General features: G+C 41.0%; 1 protein-coding gene across 1 annotated transcript in view; it reads right to left on the bottom strand.

Annotated features, from left to right (window-relative positions):
- Positions 1-499: 499 nt before the first annotated feature.
- The window catches only part of CAPZA2 (capping actin protein of muscle Z-line subunit alpha 2), a 31,341-nt gene continuing 6,732 nt past the window's right edge, over positions 500-25,108 (bottom strand). Inside the window, exons 2-10 of the mRNA XM_056846887.1 lie at positions 18,575-18,638; positions 15,735-15,786; positions 15,309-15,372; positions 12,036-12,242; positions 11,046-11,125; positions 10,390-10,468; positions 5,551-5,622; positions 3,028-3,090; positions 500-1,465 (exon numbers count right to left, since the gene is read on the bottom strand). Coding sequence (XP_056702865.1) covers positions 1,325-1,465; positions 3,028-3,090; positions 5,551-5,622; positions 10,390-10,468; positions 11,046-11,125; positions 12,036-12,242; positions 15,309-15,372; positions 15,735-15,786; positions 18,575-18,638 — 822 coding nt within the window. The 3' untranslated portion in view covers positions 500-1,324. The remainder of the gene's footprint in view (positions 1,466-3,027; positions 3,091-5,550; positions 5,623-10,389; positions 10,469-11,045; positions 11,126-12,035; positions 12,243-15,308; positions 15,373-15,734; positions 15,787-18,574; positions 18,639-25,108) is intronic.

The following is a 25,108-nucleotide window of genomic DNA, read 5'->3' on the forward strand; positions in this document are numbered from 1 at the left end:
CATGAGCATGTCCACGTGTTCATGAGTTGCTAATTTTTCAGCAGTACATTGGCAGAACTGGCAGCTCACACCCATACATTCTGGACTTTCACTTTTAACAGGCCACATACTACATTGCAAACTATTATTGGACCTAGCCAGTTTAAAATAATGACTTGCCTTGTGTGTCTGGGGGAGCCTTATTCTCCATGTGCTATCTACAAAACTAGCTGATTTAAGTTTCTCTCTGCCCCCCCCTCCACTTTTTCCCTTCTTTCACCTATGTCGGGAATTCCCTGGAGTTTTTAGTCCAGGGTAGAATGATCTACCTTCATATTTTTTTCCCTCTAATGTAGGATGAAAGGTCACAGGAAGCCACATGATATCTCTATGCACTGTTCCACCTGAGTCCTTTAAAGGAAGGATACGATGAAAATAACAGGTAAACTGTACGCTAAAGCACCGTATATTCTTTTTAAAGCAACAGACTACAGGAGTCAGTGAGTGGATGCTATTCAAGTAAATAGAAAATTTGCATTTTAATGTCACATTGAATTTTAGTACATTTCAATCTAAGAAAAAGAAACTGACAGACACAGTAATGAGTACAGGATTATATATATATTACAATATGCCTTGTTATAATACAATTGTGGGTGTATGGTAAAAGTAACTTGAGGGCTGATAGAATCCAAACTCATTTGAGCAACTGTCAGGAATAGAGCAGTAAATGCATGTCCAAAATAAGCACTAATATTTAATTTCATCACCTTAAAAACAGCATTAGACCATGGTCTTAAAAAAATTAAGTTAACAACAAGCTATCTAAATAACTGAAAAGGGTTCGATATAGAAAATGCTTTTCCCAGGCTTACATACAGTGGAGGGGATAGGTTGTTCCTACAACAGCAAACATGGCTATAATCCATGTTGAATGACCAACTGATGATATCTGGTACCAACCACTTCAGTGATACTGTGTTCTAGAGGCTACCCTTTTTGTACGAAAGCAAGAGACATTGGAAGCAACTTTATGCAAAAATATCTCTCAAATAATTTTTAACTTAACTGAAAACTAAAGGCATGTCACCATTATTAAAAAAAAGTCTATCAGAAGCTCAACAGTTTCAGCTACACTGATTTTTGTAACTGTTTATAGGAAAAACAAAAGGACAAAGAAAAATGTTCAATTAGCTAAGCCTTGTGTCTTAACCGAACTACTTACAGTGATTTTCAATGGCAAATGCCCATGCTGACTGGGTGACTTAACAGTTCTGAATACCTTCGTAACAATTTTATTTTGTATACATGGAAACCAAAACAATCCAGTCTTGTAATCTTCATTTCAGGCGTTCTGCATTTCTTTCCCAATCTTGTAGCTAAGGATCTTGTTCCAGTCAATCTTTGTGCGAGTAACAGGCAGCTGTCGACGTAAGGCCTTGAAAGTAGTGTCCGACATCGTTTGATAATTTTCACTTATAGCAGTCTGTTCACAGGAAAGATGAAATTGTTAAGAGCCACAACAGGGTACAATACAAAAAGAATTGTTTTAAAAGCAACATGCCTCATGTGCCATTAACATATCTTACAAAACTTATTTGACATCTAATATGCTTCAGTTGGAAGATGAAACATGCATTACACGATTAACCAAAATTTTTACATTAATATCTTTTTAAAAATGAACTTTTTTGCTTCATCTGAGAACACTGGGTGCTGTAATCCTTGTTATAATTTATTATCTTAAGTTACACAAGTGCTTTTAAGAATTATACATACATGGACAGCCCAATCTTGAAGGGGAAGAGCAAATCAGCTTCGGAGCCGTCGTGACTCCTGTGCTGGCACAGATGCCATTTATGTCGTCTAAAGTGGTACCTACACTGGCACAGGGCCACTTACGACGGCAGTGGGGAGCAGCATCGCCTTGCCTGGGTGCTGTCACAGCTGCTGCAGGAGCATAGCGCTGGCACAGAGGCTTGCACTGGTGCCAAAGGGGGCATTCTCTTTCACCCTGTGAACACCCCCTTTTGCAGGCGCCAACATGCACCTGCAAAATTGGTGGTGCAGCCCCATGGAACTCCATGGAGAAGTTTCACGGGATTTTCAGCTTGCTGAGCCTGGTAGCAAGCCATTCAGGAGGCAGCTCCATCCCCACGCCTGCCACAACAAACCCCCCCCCCTTTAGGATTGGGCTGTGAGTGTGATAAATATCTCAAAGTGAACTGACTTTGCTGCATACCTTATAGAACAATTGTGGAAAGGGGAAAACAAGCTCTCAACCTTTTAATTATCCAATTATTCAAATTATCCAGATAAAAAATAATCGAAACATCATAGTATTTGCTAACTCCACCTACTGAAGCTACCTGGCAAAACAGTAAATTCTCTGACCCGTTATACATTACACAATATTGTCACAACCAAACTCTGATTTTAAGACGGTTTTCTAGTTTCAGAACCCTTTTTAAAAGCACTACAGTAGCTTCTATTGAATGGCTGTTTTACACTGTCAGAAAGAACAGTGGTTAAAGAACAGTGGTGATAACATGTTGGGGGAGGGAGGGAAGAGATTTCTGCCAATTCCCTCTACCAATGCAGATAGCCACATTTTGCCCAGCGCTGTTCCTAGGAGTCCCCTTAACACCAGGGGATGGAGAAGCTTGAGCAAGAGGGAAAGGTGGGAAAGTCCCATTTTGTGAGCTCTGCTCCATTCACTGCTCTTGTTGGATGTCTGCCACTAACAGGTACTGGATCCATTGCTAACTCCCATTTACTGGAAATAAGAAACACTTCTGATTGGGTTCTGAAATACTATGATGGGAAAACTGGCAGAAAATGACTGTACATGTGCATTTTGTTAAGTGAGGATGTTCAACGTGAACATCCAAAGCTTTTAATCTTCTTCTGCCATAAACTCAGCTCACACTATCTTCTACATAACCCCACACACCTATAGCCATTTTCCCAACACCTGTTGTAAAATTGTTTTTTCAGAAATGGCCATTAGAGTATTAGGTGAAATTATGTTACAGACATGTTACACACCTGATATTCGTTTTCTGCAGCCTCTATTATCTTTACAAATTCCTTTGCTGTTTGGGCTTCATTCTAGAAGAAAGAGGAGGATTTATTTTAAAACAATGAGTTGTTTAAGACCAAGAGTTATTTCAGATGAGATATAGAACTTCATGGTTATACAGATTTTTTCAAGAGTTCAAAGCACTACATTCTTTCCCAGAAATTACTGCAGCGATAGCCAAGGGGAACATGAAGTGCAACTTTTCTCTACCCTTCCCTATCAGGTATATTTCTCCACCATGAATACCACTGCTTGCACACCTCCCATTTACAGGGCATTCCTGACCTTCAAGGGCGAAAGCTCTTAGGAGGCCAGGAAATGGCTGTGCTGGCGTCCGGGGGCCCCAGGCTACTTACGCCAGCGTTAGTGGCCCTGGCGCCAGTGTGGAGGCCAGGACTCCGGTCTCCGGACGCCACCGCAGCAGCGCCGCCCAGGGAATGCCAGCAGGGCCTTCCACTGGCATCCCACCAGCACAGAGGCCCACAACGGCGTTCCAGGGGGCGTCTCAGCATCCCAGGAGGTGCTCCCAGGGTGTTCTGGGAGGGGGGACGAGCTCCCACTAGGCAGCCTCCTGTCCCCTTTCAGCCCTGGACGCCAGCGCCAAGAACGGCATTGCTGCGCCTGCTTTTTTGCAGGCGCAGCCTTGCTATTCTCTATGGGGCTTTTTGCCCCATTTTACACAGAAAAAAGCCAGTTAAAGGCTTTTTTCATGCTTTCGTCGTGCGGGGAACTTCTTGCACGTCGAAAGCTCAGGAAAGATACATACAAGAACTATTTGTACAAGACAGAAGAACAGGAAACCGGAAGAACAATGGCAATGGACCTTAAGGTTATCCTCAACTTGCCAGCTCTTCTTCTTACCATGCCTAGTACCACAGCTCTGCTTTGTAGATCAGAAATGCAGACCACCTTCCATAATGCATTCATCCTACATTCATCCGAGTTCCTACATTTTGCCAAGTTCTGTGCTTTCTACCCACACAGAACCATGTATCATCTAGAAAAGCATAAAGCCACAGAAAGAACTACACTGCTAAATTTCCAGTGTAGCAAACGTCTTGGCTGATCACAATACTTTCAACCATAGTGTTCTCATGGTTTTATGTACCCAGATTTGTACCCAGCTTCTCAACATTGCATCCAAGCTCTGCGCCTAAAATTTAATCACGGAATCTCAGATCCTGTCAACTCCCCATTTAAACCTTCATTGCATCCAAAACAAATGTTTCCATCAATCTACAGCATTCTTGCCATACACAAGTCTCATTTCCAAGCTCTGCATTAAAAAAACCATTTCTGAGCTCTCCATCAGAAAAGAAAACCATTTGAAATCATTGTGTCCCATGCCATCCATTCTCTTACATCCATTTAATCTCATCAGATCAAGCTTCAGCACAGGAAACCTTCATATAGTCTGTCAAGCCTTGCTGAAGTTGTTTCCAAAGATATGCAACTCTAGCTCTACGTGCCCAAGGAACATTTACTAACAGCTCTTCAACTGTTTTGAAACAAAGGCTTTCAATGGCAAACTGGGATATGGGAGGAGGGGGGTTGCCAGGGAAAACAGGCAAGAATTTCAATAGGGGTGCCTTGAACATGCTCAGGAAAAGCTGGATAGCTGCAAAATCTGTATTATAATATCTGTTTTATTATTTTATACTGTTCACTGCCTTGCTTGCTTTGTGTGCAAGTAACATTTCTATGTGGGTGCACAAAGCTTTTCTTCTGACCACATGCTCTTCTTATATATTTCAAACCAGAGTTTGAATGTAAATGATAATTTACAAAAGTGAAATGTTTTACATCATTTCCTACAGCCAAAAAGATTGTAACATTGACATTCTTTGTACAATATACCACTTACGTAGTCAGTTCTGCACGTAATATTTTCAACACACTGTCAATTTTCCACTCCAAGGTTCCTAGCATCATTTTTGTGATATACCACATCAATTTAATATTTGGGAAATATCTAGATATATATCTTGCTTAAAGACTGCACCATCAAGTGATATACTGCATGTATGAACCAGCCATTACAGAGAAACCACAAAAGTTTAACTCTAACAAAACACTAAGCATGCATTTAGGTGAAAGCAGTAATGAGGTAGAGGGTTGGATCCTGTGGAAAGTCTCTGCTAATTAAAGGGAATGCAATTTTCATCAATCCCCCCTCCCTTGCAGATAACCTCTAATCCTTCCTTATACTGTTCTTAAGGTTCCTTGTCCCTGAGGAGAAGCAGTTCAGGGGGTATTTGGGGCTGCAATAGGAGCAGGAAGGCAAGGAAAACCAACTCCACTGACAGAAATCCAGCCCATTAGCAGAAATGATCTGTGGGATCGAAGCCCACTCACTGATGAACATGCATATCTGAATCAGCTCCTGACTGTTGTTAACAGTGAGCGATAATGAACACTAAAGAATTTATTTTGTTTAACCTGCAATAAATTAAAAAATGTTCTCATAGGGAATAGAAACACATACTCACAGTCACTGTTAGAGTATCCTGTATGTCTTTATGACTCACTAGCTGAACATTACCATCTTCATAATAGTGAACCTAAACATGAGACAATTAGTTAAGAATGGAAAAAAAATAACACTAAGCACAAAAAGTGTTTTTATGTACTAAGGGTAGGTTAGTGGCAATGCATCCTCCCAAAATAAAGTTAATCAAGTCTTAGTGCACTGATTCTGTATCTTTAATTCATTTACACCATTATGGCTAGTTGGAGTACCGAGCAAGTTCAGCATCTATGTGAATTAGCAGCAGATAGCTGCAGGGCAAGGAACTTTGGCACTCAGTTCTTATTTGGTACAGGAAGAGTGCAAGAGAGTAAAGGGCAGGGTTTACAACACCAAAGAATAATACAATAATTAATTAATAAAATACCAGTTATGAAGGTAGAAAGCCAGCAGGGGTTGGGGGGCTATCCAGTGTGCTGCATGGAGTGTCACATGTATGATTATCTGCCTGCTGGACAGAAGTCATGGGTGTGTGCTCGGTGCAGGGGGCTCCTGGCTCTCAGGAAGTGAGTTCACTTCCTTGAGGCCAAGGTAGCTCACCTGGATGAGCTGAGGCAGGCAGAGAGAGAGGTGACTAAGGACTCTGGGGATGAAATAGTCACATTCCAGTCCCAAAGTTATGGCAACCTGCCAGACACGGATGATGGAGCCCTTGGGGAAGGAGGCCATCTCACTGAGGTAAGGGAATGTGGTACCTTATAAGGGACCTCTTCCTTGGTGGATGAACAGATATCCTCTCGTACCGAGGATATGCTTCAGAGGGGAGGGGGGCTTCTTGTAGTGGGGGATTCAATCCTTAGGAATGTAGATAGCTGGGTTTCTGGCGGGTGCATGGACCTCATGGTGACTTGCCTGCCTGGTGCGAAGGTTGCGGACATTACCCGTCATATAGGTAGTCTGGTAGATAGTGCTGGGGAGGAGCCAGTGGTTGTGGTGCATGTTGGCACCAACGACGTGGGGAAATGTAGTTCGGAGGTCTTGGAATCCAAATTTAGGTTGCTAGGCAGGATACTAAAAGCCAGGACCTCCAAGATAGCTTTCTCAGAAATGCTACCTGTTCCACGTGCAGGACCAGCTAGGCAGGCACAGTTGGTAAGTCTCAATGCGTGGATGAGACGGTGGTGCAGGGAAGTGGGCTTTAGATTTGTAAGGAACTGGACAACATTTTGGGACAAGCCGGGCCTATACAAAAGGGATGGGCTCCACTTGAACCAGGATGGAACCAGACTGCTGGCGCGTAATATAAAAATGGTGGCAGAGCAGCTTTTAAACTGAACCTGGGGGGAAAGCCGGCAGGAGCTGAGAAGCATCTGGTTCGGGCAAACTCAGTGCACACGGACAAAGGGAAAATTGCTTCAGATTGCCCACATAGGAATTACTTAGACATGAAAGGGAATGGGGAAAAAATGATGGATAGCCACTTAAAGATGCCCAAAGGCACATGCCAGGCAAGTCGAAAGAGAGAAACAGTGTGGAGGTGTTTCTATGCTAATGCTAGAAGCCTCCAAGCAAAAATGGGGGAATTAGAGTGCATGGTTTTAAGAGAATACATACAGAGAGCATTACAGAAATCTGGTGGAGGGGAGAGAACCAGTGGGATACACTCATCCCTGGTTACAAACTGTATAGAAATGACAGGGAAGGACGTATTGGAGGGGGTGTTGCTATGTATATCAAGGAAGGCAGAGTGTCTAATAAGCGAGAGACCATAAAAAGGGCAGACTCGTCCACAGAATCCTTATGGGTTACAATTCTGGGCCCCAAAGGAGATTTAGTACTGGGGACCTTCTATCGGCCCCCTGACCAAATGGCTCAGGGTGATCTTGAGATGGAGAATGAAATTAGGGAAGCATGTAAAGGTAATGAAGTAGTAATAATGGGAGACTCCAACTTCCCTCATATTGATTGGATAAATGTATGCTCCAGTCAAGCCAAAGAGATAAAAATTTTAGACATCCTAAATGACTGTGCCCCTGAACAGTTGGTCATAGACCCAACCAGAGGGGAGGCGATCCTGGATTTAATACTCTGTAGTGCTGCCAGTGACTTAGTGCAGGATGTGGATGTAGTTGAGCCAGTTGGCAATACTGATCACAATGGCATCAAATTTAATTTATGTGTAAGTGGGAAAGTGACTGGGAAATCTCACACAATTACCTTTGACTTTAAAAGAGGGAACTTCTCTAAAATGAGAAAACTGGTAAAGAGGAAGTGGAAAAGAACAGTTGGGAGGGTTAAATCTCTTGAAAAGGCTTGGGGGTTACTCAAGTCCACATTACTAGAGGCTCAGCTAGCTTGTATACCGCAGGTCAGGAAAGGTAGTAATAAGTCCAAGAGGTCACCACCATGGCTAACCAGTAAGGTGAAGGAAGCAATTAGAGACAAAAAGTCTTCCTTCAGAGACTGGAAGGTTTGCCCAAACGAGGCGAACAGAAGAAAACACAAACTTGCACAAAGGAAATGCAAGCAGATAATTAGAGATGCAAAAAAAGATTTTGAGGGGCATATTGCTAAACACATCAAAACAAACAATAAGAAATTCTTTAAGTATATTAGGAGTAGGAAACCAGCTAGGGAAGCGGTTGGACCATTGGATGACAATGGGAGTAAAGGAACTCTAAGGGAGGACAAAGCCATTGCTGAAAAACTAAATGAATTCTTCTCATCTGTCTTCACTGTTGAAGATACAGGGCAGATTCCTTCTCCTGAACAGAGATTTTGGAGAGGGGTAAATGAGGAACTGAGGCAAATAGTGGTAACAAGGCAGGAAGTCCTAGAATGTCTAGACAAACTTAAAACTAACAAGTCACAGGGACCAGACAGTATTCATCCTAGAACTTCAAGAACTCAAATCTTCAAGAACTCAAATGGGAAATTGCTGAACTTCTAACAAAGATATGTAATATGTCCCTTGAATCAGCTTCTGTACCAGGGGATTGGAAAATGGCCAATGTAACACCCATTTATAACAAAGGTTCCAGGGGGGGACCCAGGAAATTACAAGCCAGTTAGCTTAATGTCTGTTCCGGGTAAATTGGTGGAAAGCATTATTAAAGATAGAAGGTAAAGCATTTAGAAGGACAAGGTCTGCTGGGCAAAACCCAACATGGCTTCTGTAAGGGTAGGTCCTGTCTCACTAACTTATTAGTTTTTTGAAAGTGTCAATAAGCATGTGGACAGGAAGGAGCCTGTGGATACCGTGTATTTGGATTTCCAATAAGCTTTTGACAAAGTCCCTTACCAAAGACTGCTAAGCAAACTTTATAGTCATGGGATAAGAGGACAAGTCCTCGTATGGATTGAGAGCTGGCTGAAAAATAGGAAGCAGAGAGTAGGAATCAATGGTCAGTTCTCACAATGGCGGGATGTGAGCAGTGGGGTGCCTCAAGGATCTGTGTTGGGACTGGTGCTTTTCAACCTGTTCATCAATGACTTGGATTTGGGGTTAAACAGTAAAGTTGCCAAATTTGCAGATGACACCAAATTATTTAGGGTTGTTAAAACAAAATCGGACTGTGAAGAGCTCCAGAAGGATCTCTACATACTAGAAGAAAGGCATTAAAATGGCAAATGAGATTCAATGTGAATAAGTGTAAAGTGATGCATATTGGGGCAAAAAATCCCAACCACATATAAACTGATGGGATCTGTGCTGGCAGCGACAGACCAAGAAAGGGATCTTGGGGTGGTAGTGGATAGCTCAATGAAGATGTCAACCCAGTGTGCGGCTGCTGTAAAAAAGGCAAATTCCATGCTGGCCATAATTAGACGAGGAATAGAGAATAAAACTGCTGATATCATACTGCCCTTGTACAAATCTATGGTGATACCACACTTGGAATACTGTGTACAGTTCTGGTCACCACACTTAAAAAAGGATATTACAGAGGTTGAGAAGGTGCAGAAAAGAGCAAACAAAATGATTAATTGACTAGAGCAACTGTCCTATGGGGAGCGGTTACGACGCTTAGGGCTGTTTAGCTTGGAAAGAAGGCGGCTGAGGGGAGACATGATAGAGGTCTATAAAATTATGCATGGTTTGGAGAGAGTGGACAGGAGACGTTTTTCTCCCTCTCCCATAATACTAGAACACGGGGTCATCTGCTAAAGCTGGAGGGTGAGAGATTCAAAACAGATAAAAGGAAGTATTTTTTCACACAACTCATAGTTAAATTGTGGAACTCCCTGCCCTAGGATGTGGTGATGGCTGCCAGCTTGGAGGGCTTTAAGAGGGGAGTGGACATATTCATGGAGGAAAGGGGTATTCATGGCTGTTAGTTAGAATGGATACCAGTCATGCTGCATACCTATTCTCTCTAGTATCAGAAGAGAATGCCTATTGTTTTGGGTGTGGTGGAACACAGGCAGGATGGTGCTGCTGCAGTCGTCTTGTTTGTGGCTTCCTAGAGGGACCTGGATGGCCACTGTGTGAACAGACTGCTGGACTTGATGGGCCTTGGTCTGATCCAGCAGGGCCTTTCTTATGTTCTTATGGCTACTGAACTGAGCAGACTATTTAGCAAAGTAATATTTAGGAGCAGATTAACCAATCACGTCCCAGTAAAATTATGTAGATGCATTTTGACCTTGTGACTGTGGAGAGCCACTGTCAGTGTGAGTAGACAATACTGACCTTGAAGGACCAAATGGTCTGATTCAACAGAAGGCAGTTTTATGTATTCACGTGGACTTCTAACTACTGATAATGAACTTGCTTTTCTTTTAGAAACAGTTACAAGTATTTGGGATATATCAATAGACTGGGATACTGTAATATTATTGATAAATTTGCAAAACTTGCCTGAATTTTCAAGATACCAGCCACTTGAGTGGTTGAAGGGGTGATTGTAAACTTCCATTCCGACCGCCAACGGCCATTCCTTTAAAAACAAATCCAAATTTTAGAACTGTGCCTTTTTTCAGAATCAGGGAGCCTTTTGATGGGGACTTGCTTAAAAATATCTAAAGCACTGTGCATTGTGCAGATTTCTAACCGTGTAAACAAGTTCTGTAAACAGAAAACTTAGCACTGGCATCCTAAGCAGAGTTACACCCTTCAATGCCCACTGCCTTCAATGGATGGGTATCCGAAGAAGGGTTTAATTCTGACTAGGATGGCAGTGTAAACCTGCTTGTGAAATCAAATGCATATTGAGCTGAAGCCCATAAAAATAAACCAATTTGCTGAGGATTAATTTTTATGGCTAAATGGCATGTAACACATTTCTGTCCCAAATATACTTTCAAATATTTTCTCATAATTGTTATAGATTGAAGAAGTGGGTGTGCATATCCAAATGCAATTGTGTCCCCAAACTGAAAACTAAATAATGATGTAACTATTATCATGAATGCTAAAGATGCTGAAAATGGACATCCAATTTAACAATCAACACAATGAAAAATAAATGGATGTCGCTAATTTACAAGGTGACTGATAAGGTAGCTTAGACTTACCAAAAGTTTTTTGCTTGAAACTGATGACTTTCTATGCATACAATAATAGTCTGATGTCCATCAATTGTCTTCCCATACACCTTAATCACAAATGGAACAGAAGGCAGTCATGCTAAGCTCCAAATTCATGCTTGAAAGGTTAAATTTAATGTGGCACTTGCCATTCTATAACTTGAAGATACAAAAAGGAAACTGGTCTTTAGCCAATATCACTATCCCTATATTAGAAAAAACAATTGCATTACTATCACATCTGTGTACTTTTTGAGATAGGAAAACTCCACTAGTGGAATACTAGGAGATCAGCCTATATAAAATTACTATCCACAGGATTAAAGTGCCAGTGACCAAACTGCGCAGGAAAATGTACAGTGGTCTACAAACCTTGGCTGCCAACCACTGTTCCTAGTAATCAGTGAGAGAAGTCTCTTACTTCCTGATCCAGGGAGACAAAATAGCCCATTCCTTTTGTATGCACAGGGTAGTGAAGAGACAGGAGCAGCAGGCTGGCTGTGTGCTTGTTAGTAGTAACACCTCCTCCCGCAAACCACGACACAAATGCTACTCCCCAAGAATAAATCATAGCCTAGCATCACTTTGACAAAAGTTACATTATGCTTCACTTTGTTTCTGGTAACTTTCAAAAGTTACCAACTTTTGCGGTTGTCCATTCTGTTTGACAAAATTAAATTTATGTTGCCACTGATAGTGTAACAACCCCTGAAGATTATATATGAATTCTTCTATGTATACAAATAATTCTAGATTATAGTTGTGGGAAAGGTTTGGTACAGAATTCACCCACTACAGATGGATCTCAAGGTCATCTGGCTGACAGCAGGGAAAAGTATTAACATAAAAATAGTAACCCATAAATACAATTATCCATGACAAATATGTTTACAACAGACAGGTTAAAATAGAGAAATGAAACCAGCAGACTAAAGAACTGTTTATGCCAAATCATTTTTCAGCGCCTCTAACACTTACTGTACAAACACCATTTGGATAATGTTCTTTCACATACGCTCTCATTGCAGTTTCTATTGAATTTCTCCATGATTCAATTGCATTTTCAACTTCATGAGGCTTTGGATCAATAGCCTCCTTTCTTAAATGATCAAATTTAAAAGAGATCTTGTTTTTGGGATCCAAAAATTTTCCATTGCCCAGGTCACCGTGTTCTGTTATTAAAATCTGCACAAACAAGTTGTTTTAGTTATCACTTTATATAAAAACATGTTACATAATTATGCCTGCTAATAAGATAATGGAACAGTAACAAATATTGTACACACACACATTTTTGGTACACATTTTTTAGGTAAAGACCTTTGACACAAAAACAACAATTGATGGTCCTTAGGTCCCATTCTAGCCTGGCAAGTGAAAATACTTCCATGAAAATACTAGCCATGAGCAAATGAAAATACTTCCACAATCTTTGAAAAATGATTAGCCAGTCAAATTACAGAATGAAAGCATTGTGCTTTGAAAAAGGACCTGGTTTGTGTGTGTGCCAGCAAAGCTGAGAGCAATACCGCAAAGAGTATTGCTCAATACCGCAAAGAGTATTGCTCTCCATCACCCTTTTTAGACTCTGTCAAGAGGCTAAACTCCTAGCAGAATCACTCAAGGCAGAATGGTCACAATTGAGACACTAGACTAAGATGCATCCACCCCCCTTCAGGGATCAACGAACACATCAGCAAAAAAGAAACCGTTCAAAAGGTGACGGGGGCAGAGGAATCCTTGAAGGTTAGCTACCGGGCAGCAGCAGTAGTGGAAGGTGACACTAGCAGAGGATTTATCATAGACAATGGCAATGCCACTTCAGCTAACCCTGGTTAGTATGCCCAGGAGGCAACGGTAAACCACTTCTGATAATCTCCTACCTCAAAAACCCTACGATGAGACAATTAAAAAAAAAAGATATAATGCTGGAAGATGGAATTCTCAGGTCGGATGGCACTCGATTAACTATTGGGGAGGAGCTGAGGACCACTATGAATAGCGCTATTCATAATGACACAACTGGACTAAAGTCCAAAGGATGTTGACGTGAATGGATGCAAAAGGAAAGTCCAAAGTTGTTCGATGCCTATAATAGGAACATGGAATGTGAGTGTATGGAGCAAGGTAAGCTCAAAATCATAAAATGAAAAATGGAATGTTTAACATTACAATCCTGGGAGTGAGTGAACCAAAGTGAACTGGATTAGAACATTTTTAGTCAGAAAATTACAAAGTATCCTACTCAGAAAATGACAAACACAGAAGAAACAGAGTTGCTCTAACAGTGAGATGTCACACAAGCACTAAGGGGCTATAATGCAAAGTCGGACCAAATAGTATCAGACTTCATGGAAAGCATGAAGATCCTGATGAGGAAGAAACTGATCACACAACTAAACAAGATGTGCTGATAATCATAGGTGACTGGAACACAAAAGTAGGAAACAAAGCAGAATCAAATACTGTTGTAAGATATGGGCACTTAACACACACACAGGTCACCACATGGTGGTTCTATCATTTGTGATGTCCAGTGACTCTTTTTGTGAATGTTAATTATTAGAATTATTAGAATTTGTGGTAAGGCTTTCCTTGAAAGCCATCAGGTAATCTGTACGAAGTTTCATATTCTGACTACATTCCAGTGGTTATCAAACAAAACACACAGCCCATTCCTGAAACTCGCAGTGGCCAGGGACGGCATGGGTACGGAACTGCCTCCTCTGAGTTTCATGGCCGCAGCGGAGGGGGGGGGGAGAAGGTCTTTAAAATTTTACAAATGCAAAAATGGGAAAGGCCCCATTGCAAACAGCGATGCTGCACCACCAAAAATGGTGTCGCAGCAACACCGTAGCATAAGGGGCATTCCCAGGGCGAAAAGGGTTAAGCTGCTGCCTAATGGCAGCTTTGTCTCCCAAGACGCTGGCACAAGGACTCGTGCTGGGAGAATGCTGGTGGAAGGCTGCGCTGGCATCCAAGGGCCATGCTGCCGCTGTGGTCTAACTAGACTAGCATAAGTGCCCCTATGCCGGCGCCCATGCCAGTTCGCATGGCACAAGTGGCCCAGATGCTGGCGAAGGGTCACGCCACCTCCACCGGACGTCCCCCTCCCTCAGTTTCTGCATTACTGGGAGTACACAGTTGAATCTCAGATCTTAAACCTCATTGTCAGTACTGATTTTACAACATACAGGCACAATGTATTTCAAGGCATTTTCTACCCTGCCTTAAAATTCCTCCTGATCAACGCAGAAGGATGGAGGATGGATACGGCAATGAACAAAACTTGAATGTTGTGCTTTTGGAAGCACAACCTACTGTTCATCTGTGTCTCCCCACCCCACATTGAAGTGGTTCTAAATTTATGTCCACATCTGACAGTGAAGTAAAACTGGAGCAAATTCTGGGATCCTAATATCAAAAGTAAAAACATAACAAAACCATCCTCTCTCTACTTCACTGTCATACTGTGGAAGATACAGAATGGTATCAGACAATGAGGACAGCCTGGAGTGTATATTTTCTTACTGCCCCCACAATTTTCATGATTAGATCATGAAACAGCCTAGCCCTTTCTTCACACACTACAGATTCACTGTACTCAACTGGAATGATGTTCTGCAGTTTTATAACTATGGTCACATCCATCACGGACAAGACCTTAAACTTAAAATCCAGTGAGGTAGTGGATTAAAAATTAGTGATAATTATGAGGAAATATTTTTCAAATTGTACAAAAATCATTTTAGCCCCCATTTAATAGATTGATACAAATAGTGTGAGCAATATTAGAGAGCCATTGCTGCATGGGCTATTAAGAAAATGCATCTGCCATCACCTCCAGAGTTCTGCCTGAACATATCAGAGCACAAAACAGGTTGAACGCTACCTTTTATAAAATAGTAAGTGAAACCAAAGCCTCCCAGAACAGTAATAATGATCAACCACTATACAATCGTTGTACAGTTAAAGTATGGGGGATTTTTTGGGTTTGTATTTTGCCAAGAATCATCATAAGTTACTCAAATAACCACATATTTTGCCAAGAATCATCATAAGTTACTCAAATAACCACACAGGAGACATAATTGTCTGAATTCCCTGAATGAGCCACTGTTACCTTTTAAAGAAACACAAGCAATAATGTAATCTCTACTCCCCAAGCACTAAGTACTATTCATCACTATAGCTTACAATTAAAAAAAACATTAAATGGGAGCAACCTTTAAAAAATGCTTATATTCATACCTGTTCATCGTAGCCTTCTATCTTTACTGGAGTAAACTGGTCCAAGTTATACTGTGCAAACGCGCTATAATGTAAAGATAACAGGCACCAAGTAAGAATACATTTTAGAATAACGTGTTGAAAAATTAAGAAGCATTTATAGCCACAGGCTGAAGTCTGCATAGTTAACACTATTCACAAGCAAGAAGAACCAGTTTGCCAAATTAATTCAGGCCTCTAATAGTGAGCTTGAATAGAAGAGTCTTTCTTTGGACAAAAAGATCCATTTTGAGTTTGGTAATTTTTCAGAGCCCTGACTCAGCAAAAAGCACCTTGAAGCTGCAAGAGAGGAATTTTATGATACCCCCCTCAAATTACTTATTAGTATTCTTTGATTATTAATTTGGTGAAAGAAGTTGGAAATAAAGGAAGGGTCATAATACTTACTGGGCTGCTCCTTCCCTGAGAAGATTATCATTATTAAGCAGTAATCGAACATCTGAAAAATACTGAGCATTAGTGAATGGTGAATATACTTAATTCCATTCTAGCCAGTATATGCTTTCCTGCAAGAGAAAACTGTCTATTACAATACTCTAGGTATGTCTGCCACAATCAAAGCTACAAAATGTTCTCAGCTTCGGTCTAGCCAGTGCAGGGATTAAAAAAGTACTATTTCAGTCTCCTTTGCATCAGTATATAATTGGTAGGCATTTGGGATTTTTCCAGTATTGGTCATAATTTCTCAACTGAATCCAGAAATGAACAACTCTCTATGGAAATTAGGTAAGTCATGTTAAAAGAACTAGAATGATCAATGTTCTTGGGAAAACCTGTAAAACAGTTCTGTAGTCTCTGAAATAGTTTGATCCAATATGCACATGGTGTTCTTGCAAACTAAGGAGCCCCTGGGCAGAGCTGCAAGGACACAATGCACAAAAGATGCATTCACTTATATGAAGTAATGCACCAAAAATACACTCAAGGCCAAACATTGCCACATCCATGGAGGTGAAATGACACAAAATTCTTTGCCAAATAAACTTTTTTTTAACCCACAGCATTGATTTCTCTAGACCACCATCATAATTCTATGATTATTACTACTGTTCTACTCCTGCTCTTAAGATATCTCCTTAGGAACAATTAAGGGGACAATCCCTGAATCCAGGGTCACTTATGGATCACCAAGTGACAGCTGTAGACTTGGGTGCATTTTATCAATTACGTACAATATGCTGATTGTGCTCCTTCCTGAAGCCCAAGGATTTAGCCACTGTCCTATATATCCTGGAATACTGATTACCACAATGCACTCTGCGTAGAGCTGTTCCTGAAAACTGTTCAGCAGTTTTCAGGTAGCACTCAATGCCATTGTTTTTGTTTTATCACATTTCTATTTTAGCTTTTACTACCAAGAAACTAAATGAAGCATTAAAGAGTTCCTACCCAGGCACTGTCCAGTCTCAGAATTAATTATGTGCCTTGCAACCAGCCCCAAAGATTGCAATCCATTGTACAGTTTCTCTCAGAGTGAGTTCTAGCTATCACAATGTGACTTGGTTCTTGTAGGTTATCCGGGCTGTGTGACCGTGGTCTTGGTATTTTCTTTCCTGACGTTTCGCCAGCAGCTGTGGCAGGCATCTTCAGAGGAGTAACACTGAAGGACAGTGTCTCTTCAGTGTTACTCCTCTGAAGATGCCTGCCACAGCTGCTGGCGAAACGTCAGGAAAGAAAATACCAAGACCACGGTCACACAGCCCGGATAACCTACAAGAACCAATGAACTCTGACCATGAAAGCCTTCGACAATGTGACTTATTTCTGCGTAAACATGCATAGATGCTGAGAGTGGACATCATTCCCCATAATAATAAGGATCATCCCCTTGCTACCAAGGAAAGCCAGCTCTTATTATGACTCATCAGTTCAACTACCTTGCTCCCTTCCTAAATCTGCACGGAGTCCCAATGAAACATACAAAGCAAGGAATTGGCTCTTGGGTTGAATAGTTGATTTTTCTCCTCTTTTCCTGGGATAGAGAAGTAGATGAAAACTCCCAGAATTTGTGCTGACTTCAGGAAAGTTTGGAAGAAAGGAGTACACTCTTCACCTCACAAGTTTCCCTCAGCCTTGGCACAAACTCTAGCAAATCCTCCACTCTTCTAGTGGTTTGCGTGAAGAGCACAGTAAGCTCACTTTCTCTCCCTCTTAATGCTGTAGGCTTAAATGAACCACACCGCTTAATGGCCACCAGGCAGAATGAGGGCAGGTGTTTTCGTTATTCTGACATGCTGCCTAGGTTCCAGGGCAACATCACACATGTGCTAATTTCTTTTTCTTATTTTTAGGGGAAAGAAGGCATTGCATAGATAAGCCAAGTCTTCCCCACTTGTTTGAGGATGGCGCATCTTATTTATCTAATGACTGCAATAGCACAATACATGTTAATGTTTGAGAGAGACTGAAGGGGGGATGTTTCTCCACTTTTCCAAACCTCCCCCGCTTTGATTCTATAAGCTCTGGGAGACTGAACAGGTAAATTTCTCCACCCCCCCCCATCTGATTCACTATTCAATGTCTCCATTACAGTTCTCATCAAGCTCAGATGGGGGGCTTCCACACTCTGTCCTTCTCAGACCTGGATAGAGATTTTTTTGGGGGTATCATTCTGTCTTTTATATATCTGGGAACTCCCCATGAAACACCTACCTTCTTTGTATGCTGCCTGGCTTTGTTGCTTTCATGATTGGCATGAAACCACTTTTCTATTAGCAGTCTCGAGAGACCTATTTATAGAAAGTGATGCATGGGAAGCTGATTCACTTTATTCTATACTCAAGAAGTGATAACTATGAACATGTGAACAGGCCCAAATGTATTCCTTGTGTGCTTAAGCAGATAAGTTGATATATGGAACATAGTGGATTTCAACACTACTCAGATGTTTTTGTTTCCTCTTCAAAAAATATTATACAATAAATCCAAATTGGCCTATAAGATTTTTTCCTTCTCTAAAAGTATGGGAAAACCTGCCTATGGTCTCCTGCCAGATTTTGTTATTCCAATTCTCCAATGCTTATTAATGAAGTTGCAGCACCAAACTCCAATTTGACATTCTTAAAATAGGTTAAAATTCTCACATTATATTACAGCTTACAAATATAACCGTCAGTTAAAAAAAATGGGTACAAATAAAGTGTTTTAATGTCAATTATTTTCCACCATTCATTTATAAAAATCCACACAAAAAAGGTTGTCTGAAAACACACAGCATGAATACTCACCATTAAAAACTTCATTGAATTCTCCAGGGGGAGCATGGATAATAAATTTTGCTGCAATGCGCACCTGAAATTGAAAATATACCCTTCAGTAATAGTAATTTAGTTTATAATGGAGGACATACTACTCCTTCAGACCTTACAACCACTCATAAAAATGATTGGGTTTACTTTTGAGAATGTAGTTCTCCCAATGGTATACTAATTCCATAAAATTCAAAAACTTTGTGGCCAAAAAGAAGAGATGTGCAGCCAAGTGAACTTAAAACAAGCAGTGTGAAAGCATTTTACAAGTACATACAAAACACTCAAGCATACTGTAGGCAGTGAAATAAAAAAGATGCCGTCTTTAGACTATCAGAAAAGAGATCTAACAGACATGTTTAAAGGGACAGAGTCTATACTACACTTAGTCTATACCATCCATTTTTCTCCACTTATCCTACCATAGAACATTTTCAGAAGTGCCTATACCATCCATTCTTCTCCACTTATCCTACCATAAAACATTTTCAGAAGTGCCATAATAGATAACTCTCTGAACCTTCCAGGATGTGAAAACCCTGAGGTCATATAGGATTAGGTACTAATGACTATTCTCTGGAATAAATTAGAGTGTAATTTAGAAATATTTCACCTACCAGCAGCATGTTCTAGAAACAGCAACCCCTAAAACAGACAAGAAGAACTAACCAATCGGCTGCCCAAATCTCATATTGGTTGAAACTTTAAATAGCAAACAACTATTTTGACTACTGAAAGAAGTATGTGCTTCTAGGAGTCATACTGTGGGTCTGAAATCAGCAATAAAAGAGACACTGAGCAGGTAGGTGACTCATTTTAAAAAGGACCAGCAGATCAGCCCACACTAGCCTGTGATGTCATGCCATTGCTCAAGGTGAGCCAGGTGTCTGCCAATAGGAAAAGGGTGAGAGAGGTTTGCTTACTGGGTTAGTATTGCTCTCTTAGTGATCAGGTTGTATTTCGGGCTTAACCACAACATTTGCATTCAGCCATTGTCTTCCTTTAAAACTCCTATTCCTCTTTACTGGAGATATCTCATGTGCAAAAGGGCCTGTTCTATTTCAGTTTCTGTGAACTACTGTGTTTTATGAAGTGGTCTTTTGCAAAGAAATTCAGAAGGCAAGGACAAAATGCACTGATTATATAACACTGTTGACCCTACAATGCAAAATTCAAGTGAAGAATACAATCAGCTTTTATAAAAGGCCAAAATCTTAATTGGATTTTATATAATTAAGGATAAAATTCCTTTGGATCAAGTCCAATTCATTTAAATGGTACATAATTTTAAGCATAAAAAGTGTCAAGAAACAAAGTTAGAAACTATGTACATAATCTCTTTCATATATTGTATTAATGCATTCACTTAAACAGTGGCCAGTATTTCTAACAAAGTTATCAGTTACTGCTGTGTGTTATCTTCTGGCCAAATCTTGATACCATTACACATACACTGTTAACCATTCTACTGCCTCTTAAATGATACAAATAAGAAGTAGCAGTGGTTAAAACACACACACGATACCAAACAAGATGTTCCTCCTAACCCATAGTCTTCCTGTTCTGGCCACAACGGAAACTGATTTGGTTCAAGGCAAAGCCTTGTAATGAACCTGCCTATATAAGGCAATCAAATCTTGCAAACAAATGTCATTATGAGTTCATGAAGCTAGACTAAAGCATTTCATATCTGAGTGAAGTAACTTTCTAAACTTTTTGAAGTGAGACCCATTTCTAAACTTTCTGTACTATTCAGGAGCCACTTTCAAAGCAATGTAACACTATTTTCTCCATCTCCAACATAAAACCCACATCAATTACTAATGAATTAATTTATAATTTTTCATGTTTAACGGTACAGTATTACTGCACTAGCTAAAGCTCAGTCTGCCAGGCTAGGAATGAGAAGTAACTAACAACACTTCTAGATACCGGTCACTTCTAGATACCGGCAAAGAGTCATGTTTTTAAGTCAGACACACCAAAGATACTAGTTCAGTTCACAATCCTTCATCAGGTAGGAAGGGAGGGTCTCATGTCCATAAAGGAAGGATCAGAGACTTTACTCAAAATGCCAGGTGTTTTCAGGGAGCATCCTCATAGGTTTGGGTGGGGGGAGAGAATTAGAATGTCATTTGCAGCTTCTTTCAGGCCAAAATAAGGTCTCTGACAATCTGAAGACAAAATACAGTTCAAGTATGCAACAAAAGGATGGAAACAAATCTAGGACTAAGTCTGTCCCTCTTAATTCACTTTCACCATCAGTAAATGTTAGATCTAGGTCTGTGCTTATGACCCATTTTATTTTCCCCTTGCCCTATAGTAATCAGACATTTACTTCCCCATGTATTTAGTTTTGCTTTTTTTGAATCAATGACTAATCACAAGCTCAGATTAGCGTTTTTCTGTATTTGATGTTACCGCGGTCATTTTGCACACACAGTCAAACTTGGCTGATGCATGCCAAAGTACATGGACTCCAGGAAAAGAAACATTTTAATTACCAGGCAAATTAAACTAGTATCTCTCTCCAAAACTCTGATAGTGACAAATGGCAAAACCATATTTCTGCTGGAAGGGGTAGAAGAACACTAGAGAGGTCTAGTTAGTACAGTCCACATATCCCATGGCATATCCCATGGCGTAAGTGACACACCTTCAGGAGCTGTACCACTACAGTGTCTAGCTAGCCTAAGGGCCAGTATACTTTCATTAACTTGGTAAGCTTGGTTTCAAATTCCACGCACCCAAGAAACTCATTGGGTGGCTCTCCCAAGGCTCATGTGAAGATAAAGCGAGTCAGCTGCATGCTGTCCTGAGCTCTTGGGTAAACAGAGGGACAAAAAGCAAATCCACCAAGAAAGCAACAATCAAGTTAATATAGGGAAAAAAAACGTTATCAGAATTACTTCCAGTCACACAGTACTTCTATAGTAAAACGATACAGGAAGAAGTAAATAGACTATACCATACCATACAGTGTGTCCAGTGCTCATGCATTACTTCATTTTGGCAATGGGTATACTAACAGCAGTGTGCTGTATTTTGCCACAAACTCCATGCAGAATGAAACACCAAATAACACAAACGCATACGTCAGACCACCAAACCCTGGTATGGCAGTGGATGAAAGAACCCTTTTCTTACCTGCTCTCACCCACCCCTGTGGTACACTATAGTATGATTTGATTTGCAGTGCAAGTGCAAATCAAAAATCTTTGGGTTCAAATAGAGGGGCACACTATAACTTCTACTTCAGAAGTTATCAACATTGAGTGCATGAGGGATGGAACATGCAAACAGAGTGCTTATTTGTACAAAGCTAAAGCACAGTTTACAGTTATATATGAACCAGGCCAAAGCACGATGAAAGCTTCCCACAACCTTTTACAAAAACCAGCCTTCCACGAGACAATTGCTATCAAGAGAGTCTATGATTTTTTTTTCATATCAGGGGGACAAACCTTCCTTAACACAGCCTTCTGTCATAAATCCCAAAGCACAGCATCACAGAAAAAACATGGATTTTTCAAAAACATTTGTCATGAACTAGATATAAATTTAATACGTTTCGTATGTCACACACATCCAAGTTACTCAAGCTACATCTCTTCCCGATGAACACAATTTTCAGATTTAAAAATGTGACAGGTTAGATGAATTTCATCAAACATAGGTGCAAGTAGAACTTAAGAAAATCCAGGCTGGATCAGACCAAGGCCCATCAAGTCCAGCAGTCTGTTCACACAGTGGCCAACCAGGTACCTCTAGGAAGCCCACAAACAAGACAACTGCAGCAGCACCATCCTGCCTGTGTCCCACAGCACCTAATATATTTGGCATGCTCCTCTGATCCTGGAGAGAAAAGGTATGCATCATGACAAGTAGCCATTTTGACTAGTAGCCATGAATACCTCTCTCCTCCATGAACATGTCCACTCCCCTCTTAAAGCCTTCCAAGTTGGCAGCCATCACCACATCCTGGGGAAGGCAGTTCCACAATGTAACTATGCGTTGTGTGAAGAAATACTTCCTTTTATCTGTTTTGAATCTCTCACCTGCCAGCTTCAGCAGATGACCCCACATTCCAGTATTATGAGAGAGGGTTTTCTCCCTGTCCACTTTCTCCAAACCATGCATAATTTTATAGACCTCTATCACGTCTCCCCTCAGCCGCCTTCTTTCCAAACTAAACAGCCCTAAGCGTTTTAGCTGCTCTTCATAGGGCAGTTGCTCTAGCCCCGATCAGTTTGGTTGCTCTTTTCTGCAACTTCTCAAGCTCTGCAAAATCCTTTTTTAGGTGTGGTGACCAGAACTGTACACAGCATTCCATGTGTGGTCTCACCATAGATTTGTACAAGGGCAGTATGATAGCAGCAGTTTTATTCTCTATTCCTCGTCTAATGGCCAGCATGGAATTTGTCTTTTTTACAGCGGCCGCACACTGGGTTGACATCTTCATCAAGCGATCCACTACCACCACAAAATCCCTCTCATCAGTAAAAGACAGTAGTACACACTGTTGCTCTTGGAAAGCAACATTCACATTTACCATCCACCGAAAGATCTGCACGACTACTTTACACCCTGTGTGCCAGCCTAAATACACAATCAATAATAAAATGTAACTATTGTTCATTATGTAACTATAAGTGGAGGCCTGTAAAACTCCCGGGGGGGGGGGGACACATCCCATCTCCTCCTCCCATCACTGTTCAGCCTGACTCACCTTGGAGCCTGGCTGCCGCAGCACTGATGTCTGGGAGCTGCTGTGAACACAGAGGGGCTCCCAGGCTCCCCCCCACCAGGTTCCAGGGCTCCATCGCCACTAGGCCCTTCTCCAGCTTCTTAACTTCACTTAATTTGGAGGGAATTTAAACCCCCAAATATTTTAACTTTTTGAGTTCTCTGCAGACCTATGGGGTCCCCTGAATCTGCAGAAAAATCTATTTTGGGTAAGTGTGGTCTCGATCCAAGGATTTAGGTATCCGCAAATGAGGGCCACCTTGGGAAATAGATATATAGATAACCTTTTAAATTACCAAGCTACCTCTGAACACGTAATTTCTCCCCACCACTGCTGAAGCTTAGCCAGATCTTGGGTAACTGGAGTGAAGGCTTCCCACTCTGCCGTCTGGCTCTCTCCTCAGCATGAGGCAAAGCAGCTTATGTGAGAGTGTGAGATTGCTAAGGAACATGGAGGAGAGCAACTGGGCTGTGGTGAAAGAGGAATACTATCACTACCCCTACCCCAGCCCACTGTGGCTAGCTTGCTCTTTTCATGGTGACTGCCCTCACGTGGTTTTACTCTTTTCTGTACAGCCCTCAGGGTTTTCATGTCCAGCATGGTTCAGAAGGTTATTTCTGATGGTACTTCTGAAAATGTTTTGTGGTAGGATAAGAGAAGGGTGGCTAGCATAGACTAAGGCAATTTAACCTTACTTCTGTCCCTCGAACCACATCTTTAGACCATCAGAAAACTAATAAAATAGGCAGTATGGGACTCCCAAGCCACAGAGTATCAGCACATTACATTTATTGAAATCTTACTTAATAAAAACATGCATTCCAATGCAGGCTACTAGCTTCAAACATCTACACCAGGAATATAAGAGGGACTGTGGCTCAGTGGCAGAGCTCATGCTTTGCATACAGAAGGTCACAGGTGCAATCACTGGAATCTCCCTCAGGTGTTTGTGGTGGCGCACAGAAAGCTGCCACTAGAGTTAATAACGCTAATCTAAGCGGTCCAAAATCTGAATCAGTAAAAGGTCAGTTTATTATGTATGCTCGGACAATCGCCAATCCCTTTTCTAAAAAGGATTTCTTAAAATATAATTTCCTGTAAGTCTCCTCAAATTTCATTCAGAACTTTCAGACAACAGTATTAGGCAAACCATCTTATCATACAGGTGGTTTGAAATTCTACCTGATCTAGTAACCAAATAGAGTCAAAGAAACTTTGCAAATGGATTCTACAAAGGATCAACTAGCACTACTTACCAGGAAATGGTGTTCCCAAATGAAGAAAGCCCTGTGATAAATTCCCTGTTCCTGTAACTATACCTGTAGGAATGTAACTTTTGCCTCTTTTGTACTAGCTATCAGTGATTTTCTTACTATTTGTAGGAACTTGGGCTTCTCTAAAAAAGCAGCAATAACACAGAATTAACTTGAAGACAGACCATTATCAATCTTTCCTTGTAATGTGTAACTGCAGGCAAGTTTGGGGCAAATTTTAAGACACCAAGTTAATTTGCATGGGGCAACTATGCCAGGCCCAGCACCCCTGAGCAAAATGAGTGAATATTCCAGTAAGGCCACAGAATCCCGTTTGGTATGCAGGGATTCTAGGCAGATATGCAGTGTAACTGTAGGAAGAAGGAATAATGAACTCTACTGAATTAAAAGGTCCATTAAAACAAGCATCTGACACTCATGTTTGGTTTTCATTTTGGGGGATTTCGCTTTCCATAACAGGTTATGCAACTCACTAATACAGTCAGGTGTACA

The sequence above is a fragment of the Euleptes europaea genome, chromosome 3, assembly GCF_029931775.1.
Source record: "Euleptes europaea isolate rEulEur1 chromosome 3, rEulEur1.hap1, whole genome shotgun sequence".
In the NCBI taxonomy this organism is placed as follows: Eukaryota; Metazoa; Chordata; class Lepidosauria; order Squamata; family Sphaerodactylidae; genus Euleptes; species Euleptes europaea.